General features: G+C 42.6%; 1 protein-coding gene across 1 annotated transcript in view; it reads right to left on the minus strand.

Annotated features, from left to right (window-relative positions):
• The window catches only part of col27a1a (collagen, type XXVII, alpha 1a), a 366487-nt gene that overhangs the window by 276125 nt on the left and 74843 nt on the right, over positions 1-15519 (minus strand). Inside the window, exon 5 of the mRNA XM_045688056.1 lies at positions 15351-15404. Within this exon, the coding sequence (XP_045544012.1) occupies positions 15351-15404 (54 nt within the window). The remainder of the gene's footprint in view (positions 1-15350; positions 15405-15519) is intronic.

Genomic DNA, 15519 nt, shown 5'->3' on the forward strand with positions numbered 1-15519 from the left:
AAACATACAGTAAATAACACAATAGAAAAAAAGTCTATATACAGTGTGTGCAAATGAGGTAAGATGTGTGCAAATGTAAGATTAGGGAGGTAAGGCAATAAATAGGTCATAGAGGCAAAATAACTACAATTTAGCATTAACACTGGAGTGATAGATGTACAGATGATGATGTGCAAGTAGAGATACTGGGGTGCAAAAGAGCAAAAACTAAAAAATAATAACAATATGGGGATGAGGTAGTTGGATGGGCTATTGACAGATGGGCAGTGATCTGTAAGCTGCTCTGACAGCTGATGCTTAAAGTTAGAGAGGGAGATATAAGTCTCCAGCTTCAGTGGTTTTGGCAATTCGTTCCAGTCATTGGCAGCAGAGAACTGGAAGGAAAGGCGGCCGAAGAGGTGTTGGCTTTGGGGATGACCAGTGAAATATACCTGCTGGAGCGCGTGCTACGGGTGGGTGTTGCTATGGTGACCAGTGAGCTGAAAGGGCGGGGCTTTACCTAGCAAAAGACTTATAGATGACCTGGAGCAAGTGGGTTTGGCAACGAATATGTAGCGAGGGCCAGCCAACGAGAGCGTACGGGTCACAGTGGTGGGTAGTATATGGGGCTTTGGTGACAAAACAGATGGCACTGTGATGGACTACATCCAGTTTGCTGAGTAGAGTGTTGGAAGCTATTTTGTAAATGACATCGCCGAAGTCAAGGATCGGTAGGATAGTCAGTTTTACGAGGGTATGTTTGGCAGCATGAGTGAAGGAGGCTTTGTTGCGAAATAGGAGGCCGATTCTAGATTTAAATGTGAGTTTACAGTCTAACCAGACACCTAGGTATTTGTAGTTGTCCACATATTCTAAGTCAGAACTGTCCAGAGTAGTGATGCTCGATGGGCGGGCAGGTGCGGGCAGCGATCGGTTGAAGAGCATGCATTTAGTTTTACTAGCCTTTAAATGTAGTTGGAGGCCACGGAAGGAGTGTTGTATGACATTGAAGCTCGTTTGGAGGTTTGTTAACACAGTGTCCAAAGAAAGGCCATATGTATACAGAATGGCGTCGTAGAGGTGGATCAGAGAATCACCAGCAGCAAGAGCAACTGTCACCTCCTGACCCTTGTAAGAGGTAATTTGCCATAGTAGAGCGGTCAGGGCGTGACAGGTGGTTGTGTTGGGTGGTTTTGGGTTTTCTGTTTATTGGTGGGGTTTTTCTAGTATTCTATTTCTATGTTTTGTTTTCCAGGTTTTGGCCGGGTATGGTTTCCAATCAGAGGCAGGTGACTTTCGTTGTCTCTGATTGGAAGCCATACTTAGGCAGCCTGTTTTCCTTTGGGGTTTGTGGGTAGTTGTTTTCCGTTTAATCTTAGTACCTGACGGGACTGTTGTTGGTCGTTTTCTTGTTTTGTCAAGTGTCGTCATTAAAAGCATTGAAAATGAGTACTATCCACGCTGCGTCTTGGTCTCCATTTCATGACCCCTGTGACAGCAACATTTGGGCACAGACCTGGCTAGTATGACAGAACTCTGCAGGCTATCTCTGCAGTAGATTGCAATTCCGCCCCCTTTGGCAGTTTGATTTTGTCGGTAGGGGAAGACCCCCATGAAATGGACAAAAATGAATGGCAACTTATTGGCATTGGGCGAACCATATACACAATCACAAATACTACTCAAATGGACGGCAGTTCATCAAAACCATATTGCAAGTGGAACATGGCATGGGCCAAGTGTCATACCTCAAAAATCCCGAGCGCGCTCCACCATAGATTTTCATATGGCAAATGGTCACTAAGTTGGTCCCATGGGTGAAATTTTGAAAAAAGAAAAATTATAAATTATAAAACCTCAAAAAAGTGCTTTTTGGACCGTTTTTTTGTGTGTCAATTATACATATGTAATAACCGTATGAACATACATTTGTCTTATTTTATTGAGTTTGTTTGGTCCATTTGTAATATATGTTCACAGGAAGTCGGCTTCTGAACCCAAAAGTCAGTGAACCATGGCCAAATGGCATAAGAAATGTCCAAATGCCATACGTAAGTATTGAAAGTACCAAATCAGGATGTTATGCCCATTTGCCATATTTAATCATAGGAAGTTGGCTTCCGAACCCAAAAGTCAGTGAACCATGTCCAAATGGCATAAGAAATGTCCAAATGGCATTTATACTGACCAAATGATATATATCACTATGTTAAGCCCTGAATCAACCTAGAAGGTCTATTTGTCATGTTTGATCATGGGAAGTAAGAATTCCTCATTGATGTTGATTTCAGCCTGTCCATTTGGTGATGGAAAAAATCCCTCATTAAATAAATTGGAAATTGACAAATTTATGTCGTTTTTTGATGGGATGGGCACGGGTGGGGGGTGCTCCCTACCCGGCCATGGACCCATTGCACCCCCTTAAAGGCATTAAAAAAAAACATTTAAAAAATGTGCTCCTGGTAACCCGTTCAGACTACCAGGTGCACGGCTGTCCATTTGCAATGTCTTACAATGGGCATATACCATCACGAATTTGACATGCTCTAATATACTGCACAAATGCCCAATTGACTGGCTTTTTGAACTCAGGATGGCCTAGCAGTGATAGTGGTTCCTCTCCATTGCTAGTTGATGTTGATTTCAGCCTGTCCATTTGGTGATGGTAAATCCCTCATTAAATAAATTGGAAATGTACTGTCTATTTGCAATGTCTTACAATGGGCATTTACCATCATGAATTTGACATGCTCTAATATACTGCAGAAATGCCCAATTGACTGGCCTGTTGAACTCGGGATGGCCGAGCAGTGATAGTGGTTCCTCTCCATCGTTCGTCATTTTCGCGATATTCAAAATTCATTGAAGTCATTGCAAATGGACGAGGCTGTTTCTCGGCCTGAGAACCTACTAGAGCCACATAACTCACTGTGCACTACCGACTTAAGCTCTAGAACAGGTTTATAAAGTTTCAGAGCTCTAGGTCTGACAGTTATTTGATGGTGAAAACGCTGGTGTGGGGCTTATAGACACTTACGCTGGTGTGGGGCTTATAGACACAGAGCCTGCAATAGATATTGCAGGCTCTGTGTGTCTGTAAGCCCCACACTGGCTGTTTGTGTGTGTGAGTTTTTTCTTGGACATCTGATGGGAGAAATGACTGATTTTCAGTTCATGAGGGTTGCCTAATCACACATATGACATTTTGGAAAGATGTGACCTTTTTAACCCTTCAAAACAGCCTCTATGGCCCCAATTTAAGGCACTTTCTGTTATCACAGGAAGCTGACAGTAGACACATATCCTCATTGGGGTAGGCTTTTACAGAATCCTGAGTTTCAAGTCTTTACGTTAAGAACTGACTGATTTACAGAGGGTTGAATGCAGTATTTGTACCTAACTGCAGGTTGTGAAATCAAAACCACTTTTAGGGTGAATTTAACCACTTCCGGTTGCTCCAGGAAGCTTAGAATCAACACAGCCTTAACGGTTCTGCAGCTGTCACCCAAAAGCACCTGAAATTTAGGTCAGGCTTCATTTTGGGACTACTTTTTTGCACAGTCGCTGCCGTCAGACTGAGCGAACTACGGTCAAGTGGGCTATCTCGTTGAACTTGGCACGGCCTAGGGACTATGGTGATGCCATTTGTTTCCCTTTCTGTGATGATTTAAGCCTCCCAATTTGATGATTTCAGCCCTATTTGAAGGTAAAGTTCACATTTCCGCTTTAAGATATGAAGGGGACAATTCAATCTTTTCATGTTGATATCTGTAGAGGTACAGGTGACCCTGAACATGTGGTAAAAGGCATTTTGAAAATGGCCTGCACAGAAGCAGAGTTAGAGCATAACCTGTAAACCCATGTTATCCTTAGGGAGAAACTCGCATGTGTCAGACTACATGAACCGGTGCACGCAGCTAGAATAACTCTGTGGCTTGTCCACCCCAACCTCCCCGCGATGAGCCCATCGAAAACGGCGTGTCTCTGTGTGACCCAAAGGCCGCAATATGTCCAAAGCATCATTAAATCACTACAAGTCAGGCTTCATTTGCACGGTCGCTGCGGTCAGACAGAGTGAGCTACGGTCAAGTGGGCATCTCCTTGAACTCGGCATGGCCTAGAGACTACGATGATGCCATTTGCCCACACTTTTAGTGTTGATTTCAGTCTGTCCATATGTTGATGGTTCATCACTGTTTAAACTTATTGCAAACGGACAAAAGTCAGCCATCAAGTCAGCGTCCATCAGTCAATAAGATATTATTCTACACCAAACTGATACATACTGACACCAAACCCACGCTTAGAAGTCAACTATCACATATTTCAGAGCAGGCCCAAAATTCACAGTGCCTTCTGTTTAAACCATAATAAACACGTAGTTACGTTCTAGCTGTGGGTCCAGTTCTGACATTATGTGTAGCCTAGCTGAGGCAACCCCGAATCCCGAGTTTTGGCTCGATAGGTCATTCGGAGCCGGAGCAGAGACTTTAATTAGTGCTGAAAATGCACTTTGTCCAGGCATTGCTACGGGGTCCCTGAAAGAGCTATCGGACAGAAACTTTAGGGTCCGTCTCTATGGGCCGAGGCGGTTTCAATGCCCCTAGTCTTGTGATTCTGGGACTTTTCTAAATGTCGTCATTTTCGCGATGTTCAAAATTAATTGAAGTCATTGCAAACGGACAAGGCTGTTTCTCGACCGGAGAACCTTCTAGAGCCACAGAACTCACCGTGCACTATCGACTTAAGCTCTAGAACATGTATATAAAGTTTCAGAGCTCTAGGTCTGACGGTTCTTTGATAGTTCGAACGCAGGTAACTTTTGCAGGCTGTGTGTCTGTAAGCCTCACACTGTGTCACTCCCCATTGACTGTGTGTGTGTGAGTTCAGAAAATCACAGAAAATCACAGAAATCACATAGAGCTCCGAAACCGGCCTTAATGGATTCGGCTGAACACGCCGCAACTGGATCTATAACTTTGTGGGAAAAAAAAACATTTCTTTAACCATCACCAAACGGACATTTAATAATTTCTCGTAAAGTACGATAGATAAATGGCTGGTTCTTTTTTTTCCTTACACCGTAGGTTTATGTACTTAGCCGTGAAGCGGTCAAATTAGCGCTGTATTACCGTTTTTGACCTTTAATCCCAGAAAATGGGCCTTAAAACCTCTTACATCTAGACGTTCCGCTAGCGGAACACCTGCTCCAATATCCAATGATAGGCGTGGCGCGAATTACAAATTCCTCAAAAATCCAAAAACGTCCATTTTTCAAACATATGACTATTTTACACCATTTTAAAGACTCTCCTTTATCTAACCACACTGTCCGATTTCAAAAAGGCTTTACAGCGAAAGCAAAACATTAGATTATGTCAGCAGAGTACCCAGCCAGAAATAATCAGACACCCATTTTTCAAGCTAGCATATAATGTCACATAAACCCAAACCCCAGCTAAATGCAGCACTAACCTTTGATGATCTTCATCAGATGACACGCCTAGGACATTATGTTATACAATACATGCATGTTTTGTTCAATCAAGTTCATATTTATATCAAAAACCAGCTTTTTACATTAGCATGTGACATTCAGAACTAGCATTCCCACCGAACACTTCCGGTGAATTTACTAAATTACTCACGATAAATGTTCACAAAAAACATAACAATTATTTTAAGAATTATAGATACAGAACTCCTTTATGCAATCGAGGTGTCCGATTTTCAAATAGCTTTTCGGTGAAAGCACATTTTGCAATATTCTGAGTAGATAGCTCGCCATCACAGGCTAGCTATTTTGACACCCACCAACTTTGACCCTCACCAAACTCAGATTTACTATAAGAAAAATTTGATTACCTTTCCTGTTCTTCGTCAGAATGCACTCCCAGGACTTCTACTTCAATAACAAATGTTGGTTTGGTTCCAAATAATCCATAGTTATATCCAAATAGCGGCGTTTTGTTAGTGCGTTCAAGACACTATCCAAGGGTGACGAAGGGTTACGCGCCCGATGCGTTTCGTGACAAAGAATTTCTAAATATTCCATTACCGTACTTCGAAGCATGTCAACCGCTGTTTAAAATCAATTTTTATGCTATTTTTCGTGTAAAAAAGCGATAATATTCCGACCGGGAGTCGTTGTTTTCGTTCAAAGATGTTTGAATAAAAACATGGAGTCGCCTCGTGCACGCACCTCCAGTCTCTGTTCTCTGATCGACCACTATCTAAATGCGCTAATGTTTTTCAGCCAGGGCCTGCAAAGCCACCATTCAGCTTTTTGCCGCCTTCTGAGAGCCTATGGGAGCCGTAGGAAGTGTCACGTTACAGCAGAGATCCCCTGTTTTGGATAGAGATGATCAAGAAGGCCAAGAAATGGTCAGACAGGGTACTTGCTGTACAGAATCTTCTCAGGTTTTGGCCTGCCAAATGAGTTCTGTTATACTCACAGACACCATTCAAACAGTTTTAGAAACTTTGGAGTATTTTTTATCTAAAGCTAATAATTATATGCATATTCTAGTTTCTGGGCAGGAGTAATAATCAGATTAAATCGGGTACGTTTTTTATCCGGCCGTGAAAATACTGCCCCCTATCCATAACAGGTTAAATCAAAAAGCGTTGAGGCCTCGACGCCATCTTGTTTCTGGGCTAAAAGACTCTTTGGCCAAACCTGTGCTCATGAGTTTTGTCTTCGAAGTCTTTTCCGTTTAGGAGAAACAGCCATGTCCGTTTGGTGATGTTTTGTCCATTTGCAATAAGCAGCCAGTCGCCATCTGGTGGAATTTTCCGGTACAGCGGAAAAATGACCAAAAATGTTACATTTTATAAAACGGAAACCAAATTTCCAAGAGACTTTATTTGATGACTTCCCGGAAGATCTGGCCCTGGGGCACGACCTGAGACCGTCGGCCTATTTTAATAACACTCGCAGATGTCTAGTAAGGGACCGTACATTTGCAATATGGAGATCCTCATCAACCATACGTGTAATGCCTGTTTGGCCCTGTCCGGGGGTATCATCGGATGGGGCCACAGTGTCTTCTGATCCCTCCTGTCTCAGCCTCCAGTATTTATGCTGCGGTAGTTTATGTGTCGGGGGGCTAGGGTCAGTCTGTTACATCTGGAGTATTTCTCTTGTCTTATCCGGTGTCCTGTGTGAATTTAAATATGCTCTCTCTAATTCTCTCTTTCTCTCTTTCTTTCTTTCTCTCGGAGGACCTGAGCCCTAGGACCATGCCTCAGGACTACCTGGCATGATGACTCCTCGCTGTCCCCAGTCCACCTGGCCATGCTGCTGCTCCAGTTTCAACTGTTCTGCCTGCGGCTATGGAACCCTGACCTGTTCACCGGACGTGCTTGTTGCACCATCGACAACTACTATGTTTATTATTATTTGACCATGCTGGTCATTTATGAACATTTTAACATCTTGACCATGTTCTGTTATAATATCCACCCGGCACAGCCAGAAGAAGACTGGCCACCCCTCATAGCCTGGTTCCTCTCTAGGTTTCTTCCTAGGTTTTTGGCCTTTCTAGGGAGTTTTTCCTAGGGAGTTTTTCCTAGCCACCGTGCTTCTTTCACATGCATTGCTTGCTGTTTGGGGTTTTAGGCTGGGTTTCTGTACAGCACTTTGAGATATCAGCTGATGTACGAAGGGCTATATAAATACATTTGATTTGATTTGATTTGAATGCCACCAGTGTAGGAAAATGTAGTTGGGGATGGAAATTTCTGAATTTTTGGTGGCCTTCCTAAGCCAGGATGCAGACAGTGTGCTAAAGCAGCGAATAAAACAAACTTAGGGGGGAGGCTTCTGATGTGAACATGCATTAAAACAAGGCTTTTACAGTTACAGAAGTCAACAAATGAGAGTGCCTGGGGCCTGGGAATAGGTGTGGTGCTGGGGTCTACAGGGCCTGGGTTAACCTCTACAACACCAGAGGAACAGAGGAGGAGTAGGATAAGGGTAGGGCTAAAGGCTATAAGAACTGGTTGTCTAGTGCGTTGGGAACAGAGAATAAAAGGAGCAGATTTCTGGGCGTGGTGGAATAGATTCAGGGCATAATGTACAGACAAGGGTATGGTATGTGAGTACAGTGGATGTGATGTGAGTACAGTGGAAGTAAACCTAGGCATTGAGTGACGATGCGAGCGGTAGTGTCTCTGGAGGCACCAGTTAAGCCAGGTGAGGTCTCCGCATGTGTGGGGGGTGGGGCAAAATAGCTATTTAAGGCATGTAGGGCGGGACTGGGGGCTCTACAGTGAAATAAAACAATAATAACTAACCTAAACCCCAGTAGACAAGGCATATTGACATTAGGGAGAGACATGTATAACCGAGTGATCATAGGGTCCAATGAGCAGCAATAGGTGGGTCAGGCAGCCATTCAGTAGTCGCTACTACGCTAGGCGAGCTGGAGACATGGCGATTCAGACAGCTAACGGGCCGGGGATAGCAGATGGGTCTACAGTGACATCGCAACGGAAAAGCCTGTTGAAACCTTGGACGATTACGTCGGCAGACCAGTCATTCTGGATCGCCGGGGCTCCATGTCGGCAAAAAGGGTCCAGGCCAATTGGCAAAATAGGTATTGTAGCCCAATAATTAGCTGGTAGACCTCTTTGGCTATCCAGGAGATGGGCCTAGCTCGAGGCTAGCTCAAGGATAACTGGTGCTTGCTTCGGGACAGAGACGTTAGCCAGCAGTAGCCACTCAGGTTGCAGCTAGCTAGCTGCGATAATCCGTGTGTACTGGTCCAGAGCTTGCAGTAGGAATCCGGTGATGTGGTAGAGAAAAATCAGTCCGATATGCTCTGGGTTGAAATTGCGCTGTGCCAACTGGCAAGTATTGACCGAGCCGAAGCTGGCTGGTGTCCATGTTAATTAGTTAGCTAGTTGGTGTCCGTGTTAGTTAGGTAGCAAGTTAGCTGGCTAGCTTCTGATGGGGGTTCTGGTTCTAAAGTATAAAAATAGCAGATCTGCACCACATTGGGTGAGACGGGATGCAGGAAAGTATATTCAGTCCGTAGATGGAAAGAGTGATTAAAATATACACAAAATATATACGGAAAAAATGAGGAAAAACGATTAATTCCACGGGACAAGACAAACACACGTCCAAGACAAACGCAAGAATTGGCGGGAGACAGCTCAGCGCATTCTGGAGAGAGACACAATATCTTCTTCTTGGTTTAACATGTCAAATTATTCAAGACACATTATCTTCACACATATTTTAGATGCATTGCTTTTCACTGGCAGCCGCATCTCAAACAGCCAGATGCTGCCCAAATTGCATATAGGCCTACATGCTTATGATTTGAAACAATCCACAGCTTTAAAAGAAGATAATGATACTCTGTGGCTAAGTCATGCTCTCTGGTGAAGTATATTGGATGATTTGTAAAAGGCCTTACAAATTACATTCTGCATAATGGCACAGCTTTACATTAACTTTACTGTGGGAAAGTTGATATGCTTCAGTTTGTTGCCATATGACTGATTTCACATTTGTCTCCAGCGATTATATGGTAAAATAGATCTAAAAAAAGTGTAATATATATTTACAACTCCAAAACAGATTACTAATTTACCTACAGTTGAAGTCGGAAGTTTACATACACTTAGGGGTTAGAGTCATTAAAACTCGTTTTTCAACCATTCCACAAATTTCTTGATAAACTGTAGTTTTGGCATCTTGGTTAGGACATCAACTTTGTGCATGACACAAGTAATTTTTCCAACAATTGTTTACAGACAGATTATTTCACTTATAATTCACTGTATCACAATTCCAGTGGGTCAGAAGTTTACAAACACTAAGCTGACTGTGCCTTTAACCTCTATGGGCTCCACCTACTCAACAGCCAGTTGAATCCTGTGGCGCGTTATTCAAATACCTTAGAAATGCTATTACTTCAATTTTTCTAAAATATGACTATTTTACACCATTTTAAAGACAAGACTCTCGTTAATCTAACCACACTGTCCGATTTCAAAAAGGCTTTACAACGAAAGCAAAACATTAGATTATGTCAGCAGAGTACCCAGCCAGAAATAATCAGACACCCATTTTTCAAGCTAGCATATAATGTCACATAAACCCAAACCACAGCTAAATGTAGCACTAACCTTTGATGATCTTCATCAGATGACAACCCTAGGACATTATGTTATACAATACATGCATGTTATGTTCAATCAAGTTCATATTTATATAAAAAAACAGCTTTTTACATTAGCATGTGACTAGCATTCCCACCGAACACTGCCGGTGAATTTACTAAATTACTCACGATAAACGTTCACAAAAAGCATAACAATTATTTTAAGAATTATAGATACAGAACTCCTCTATGCACTCGATATGTCCGATTTTAAAATAGCTTTTCGGTGAAAGCACATTTTGCAATATTCTCAGTAGATAGCCCGGCATCACAGGGCTAGCTATTTAGACACCCAGCAAGTTTAGCACTCATCAAAGTCAGATTTACTATAAGAAAAGTGTTATTACCTTTGTTGTCTTCGTCAGAATGCACTCCCAGGACTTCTACTTCAATAACCTGTTAGGGCTAGGGGGCAGCATTGACACGGCTGGATAAAAAACATACCCGATTTAATCTGGTTACCAAACCTACCCAGTAACTAGAATATGCATATACTTATTACATATGGATAGAAAACACCCTAAATTTTCTAAAACTGTTTGAATGGTGTCTGTGAGTATAACAGAACTCAAATGGCAGGTCAAAACCTGAGAGATTCCTTTACAGGAAGTGGCCTGTCTGACCATTTGTTGAACTTCTTTTCCATCTCTATCATTTACTAAGGATCTCTGCTCTAACGTGACACTTCCCACGTCGTCCATAGGCGCTCAGAGCCTGGGAAAAAACAGAATGTCGTCATTCCAGCCCCAGGCTGAAACACATTATCGCCTTTCTCAAGTGGCCGATCAAGGGACACTGGCTTATGCGCGTGACCCCGACCGCCCCCGCCTTTGGGATTTTTTCCTCTGTTTGCCGAAAAGGAGATTCCCTGTCGGAATATTATCGCTTTTCTACGAGAAAAATGTCGTAAAAATTGATTTTAAACAGCGGTTGACATGCTTCGAAGTACGGTAATGGAATACTTAGAATTTTATTGTCACGAATTGCGCCATGCGCGTGACACTTCTTTACTATTTCGGATAGTGTCTGGAACGCACGAACAAAACGCCGCTATTCGGATATAACGATGGATTATTTTGGACCAAACCAACATTTGTTATTGAAGTAGCAGTCCTGGGTGTGTATTCTGACGAAGACAACAAAAGGTAATGAAACTTTTATAATAGTAAATATGATTATGGTGAGTGCTAAACTTGCCGGGTGTCTAAATAGCGAGCCCGTGATGCCTGGGCTATGTACTTAGAATATTGCAAAATGTGCTTTCACCAAAAAGCTATTTTAAAATCGGACATATCGAGTGCATAGAGGAGGTCTGTATCTATAATTCTTAAAATAATTGTTATGCTTTTTGTGAACGTTTATCGTGAGTAATTTAGTAAAATGTTAGCGAATTCCCCGGAAGTTTGCGGGGGTATGCTAGTTCTGAACGTCACATGCTAATGTAAAAAGCTGGTTTTTGATATAAATATGAACTTGATTGAACAAAACATGCATGTATTGTATAACATAATGTCCTAGGGTTGTCATCTGATGAAGATCATCAAAGGTGAGTGCTGCATTTAGCTGTCTTCTGGGTTTTGGTGACATTATATGCTGGCTTGAAAAATGGGTGTCTGATTATTTCTGGCTTGGTACTCTGCTGACATAATCTAATGTTTTGCTTTCGTTGTAAAGCCTTTTTGAAATCGGACAGTGTGGTTAGATTAACGAGAGTGTTGTCTTTAAATGGCTGTAAAATAGTCATATGTTTGAGAAATTGAAGTAATAGGATTTTTAAGGTTTTGAAAATCGCGCCACAGGATAGCAGTGGCTGTTACGTAGGTGGGACGAATTCGTCCCGCCTAGCCTAGAGAGGTTAACAAATGTTGGTTTGGTCCAAAATAATCCATCGTTATATCCAAATAGCGGCGTTTTGTTCGTGCGTTCAAGACACTATCCTAAAGGGTAAATAAGGGTGGCGAGCATGGCGCAATCCGTGACAAAAAAATTCTAAATATTCCATTACCGTACTTCGAAGCATGTCAACCGCTGTTTAAAATCAATTTTTATGCCATTTTTCTTATAAAAAAGCGATAATATTCCGACCGGGAATCTGCGTTTAGGTAAACAGACAAAGGAAAAGAAAGCATTCGGTCGACGCGGGCACGCGCCTAAGCCCATAGTACTCTGAGTGGCCACTTGCCAAAAGCGATAAAGTGTTTCAGCCAGAGCCTGCCTCGATATCGTTCAGCTTTTTCCCGGGCTCTGAGAGCCTATGGAAGCTGTAGGAAGTGTCACGTTATTGCACAGATCCTGAGTCTTCAATAAAAAGAGCCAAGATGAAACACTACTTCTCAGACAGGCCACTTCCTGCTTGAAATCTTCTCAGGTTTTGGCCTGCCATATGAGTTCTGTTATACTCACAGACACCATTCAAACAGTTTTAGAAACTTTAGGGTGTTTTCTATCCAAAGCCAATAATTATATGCATATTCTAGTTACTGGGCAGGAGTAGTAACCAGATTAAATCGGGTACGTTTTTTATCCGGCTGTGTCAATACTGCCCCCTAGCCCTAACAGGTTAATTTCCAAATGCCTGAAGGTACTGGCTTCCTTATTAAGTGCACCGACGACATCGTCCCCACAATGACCATACATGCATATCCCAACCAGAAGCCATGGATTAAAGGCAACATCCACTCTGAGCTAAAGGCTAGAGCTGCCGCTTTCAAGGAGCTGGACACAAATTCGGATGCTTAAAAGAAATCTCACTACGCCCTCCGACAAACCATCAAAAATGTAAAGCATCAATAGAGGACCAAGATGGAGTCCTACTACACCGGTTCTGATGCTCGTCGGATGTGGCAGGGCTTGCAAACTATCATGGATTACAAAGGGAAACCCAGCTGCGAGCTGTGCAGTGACGCAAGCCAACCAGACGAGCTAAATGCCTTCTATGCTCGCTTCGAGGCAAGCAACACTGAGCCATGCATGAGAGCACCAGCTGCTCCAGACGACTGTGTGATCATGCTCTCCGTAGCCAATGTGAGTAAGACCTTTAAACAGGTCCAAACAGATTACCAGGACGTGTATTCAGAGCATGCGATGACCAGCTGGGAAGCGTCTTCACTGACATTTTAAACCTCTCACAGATTGTAATACCTAAATGTTTCAAGCAGACCACCATAGTCCCTGTACCCAAGAATGCCAAGGTAAACTGTCTAAATGACTATCACCCCGTAGCACTCACATCTGTAGCCATGAAATGCTTTGAAAGGCTGGCCATGGCTCATATCAACACAATCAGACACCCTGGACCCACTCTAATTCGCATATGCCCCAACAGATCTACAGATGATTCCAACTCTATTGCACTCCACAGTGCTCTTTCCCACCTGGAGAAGAGGAACACCCATGTAATGCTGTTCATTGACTACAGCTCAGCATTCAACACCATAGTGCACTCCAAGCTCATCACTAAACTAAGGACCTGGGATTAAACACCTCTCTCTGCAACTGGATCCTGGACTTCCTGACGGGCTGTCCCCCAGGTGGTGAGAATAGGCAACAACACATCTGCCATGCTGACCCTCAACATGGGGGCCCCTCAGGGGTGCGTGCTTAGTCCGCTCCTATATTCCCTGTTCACCCACTGCGTAGCTACGACTGCGTAGCTACGCACAACTCCAACACCATCGACGACGAGACAGCCTACAGAGAGGAGGTCAGAGAACTGGCAGTGTGGTGCCAGGACCACAACCTCTCCCTCTCACTGGGATAGAGTGAAACACATTTTGTTGATACCAGTTTCAATCTGTCAGCTTCACTAAATGACTGGCTAGCACTTAGCAGCTAACATTAGATATCACATTCTTTCCACAATTCATGTGATAGCTAGCTACCTAACTAATAACTTGCCTAAACACATTTTTAGGTGAATATGTTGCTGTCTTTTAATACCAATATGTATGTCGATATGCTAGTGTCACAGTTCAGTACTATGTTAGCTAGCACAACAGCTAAAGTAGTACTGAGAGGAGGATGCATCAACACCCTGTAAAATATGTTTGTGGTGCACTCACTCATAACACTTTTTGAGTGATAAATGAGTGCATCGTCTTCAAGAGTAATAAGGTAAACAAATGCATGTATTATTCTCAAACATAGCCCATACATTCATTATTTGTAACAAATAGATTTTTCATTGCTTTAAACTAGTAGCTAGCTCATCTTGATCATGTATAGTTCCTTCTCTCTTTCTAGAAGCAATCAGTTACAAGGCAAAAATACAGATTGAGGCCTTCAATCAATCTGAGGACAGAGAAATATATGTGCACCAGACAGGTCAAGGCTTCTTGCATGCATGGCTTTGAGATGTAAATTACACTCTAAAAAATGTTAGTTTGTTTGGATGACCTAATTGCTGGGTTGCAGGCATTGGGTCAATAGTTGGGTTGTTTTGTTGGTGGAGGGTTATTAAGGTTGGGCTATCAATATCTGACCCAGCCAGTGGGTTAATTCTCCTGCCACCAGTGCATGAAGTCCACCGGAATGTGAGAAAGTCTTCTAGTTCTAGTGCTACTACTGAGTGACTGACTTGAGTGGAAAATGGCTAATGTTATTTTGACAGACTAAAGGTGTTTTGGCTGACTGAAAACAGCAAGTAACAAACATTACAAATTATGAATTTCATGGTCATTCAGGTTAAATAGGTTGTCCTATCATAAAAGGTAGCTAGCTAATGTTAGCTTAAGCGTTAGCTAATGACTGTTAGCCAGCGAGCCATTTTCTGTGCTAATATCTCTGTCTGTGGTAATGTTAGTTAGCTAACGTTAGTATCGTTACCATGCTCGCTATGCTAGCTCACTGAAGTGTTTTCAAGGATTATAATGAAATGTACATTTTTGTCGATGTTTGGGTTACCTAGCTAGCTACCTTAGCTAGCTAAGTCTGACACTTCTTTTGGACTGTCTCGGAAACTGTTTCACTCGTTAGCTAACATTAGCTAAAATGTTGTCATGCCCAAAAACTGTCATTTTACTAGATCGGACATTGCTGATAGCTCATTTATTGAGGAAAAATACAATTACTATGACTGTGATATGTAGTTGTCCCAACTAGCTTGAATGCACTAACTGTAAGTCGCTCTGGATAAGAGTTTCTGCTAAATGACTAAAATGTACAAATAAAAAAAATGGTGTGTGTAGGACATACCTTAAGCCCAGGTGGACCTGGATGGCCAGGTTTTCCATGGGGACCGGTTCCACCCTATCAGAGACAAAACACAATCAAATGTTGATCAGAATGACAATCTTTATATTGGCATAAGCAGAGGTCGTGGGTAGTCTGGAGAATGTCAAATCTTTGACCCCCATCTCCTACA

Source organism: Salmo salar, chromosome ssa01 (assembly GCF_905237065.1).
Source record: "Salmo salar chromosome ssa01, Ssal_v3.1, whole genome shotgun sequence".
In the NCBI taxonomy this organism is placed as follows: Eukaryota; Metazoa; Chordata; class Actinopteri; order Salmoniformes; family Salmonidae; genus Salmo; species Salmo salar.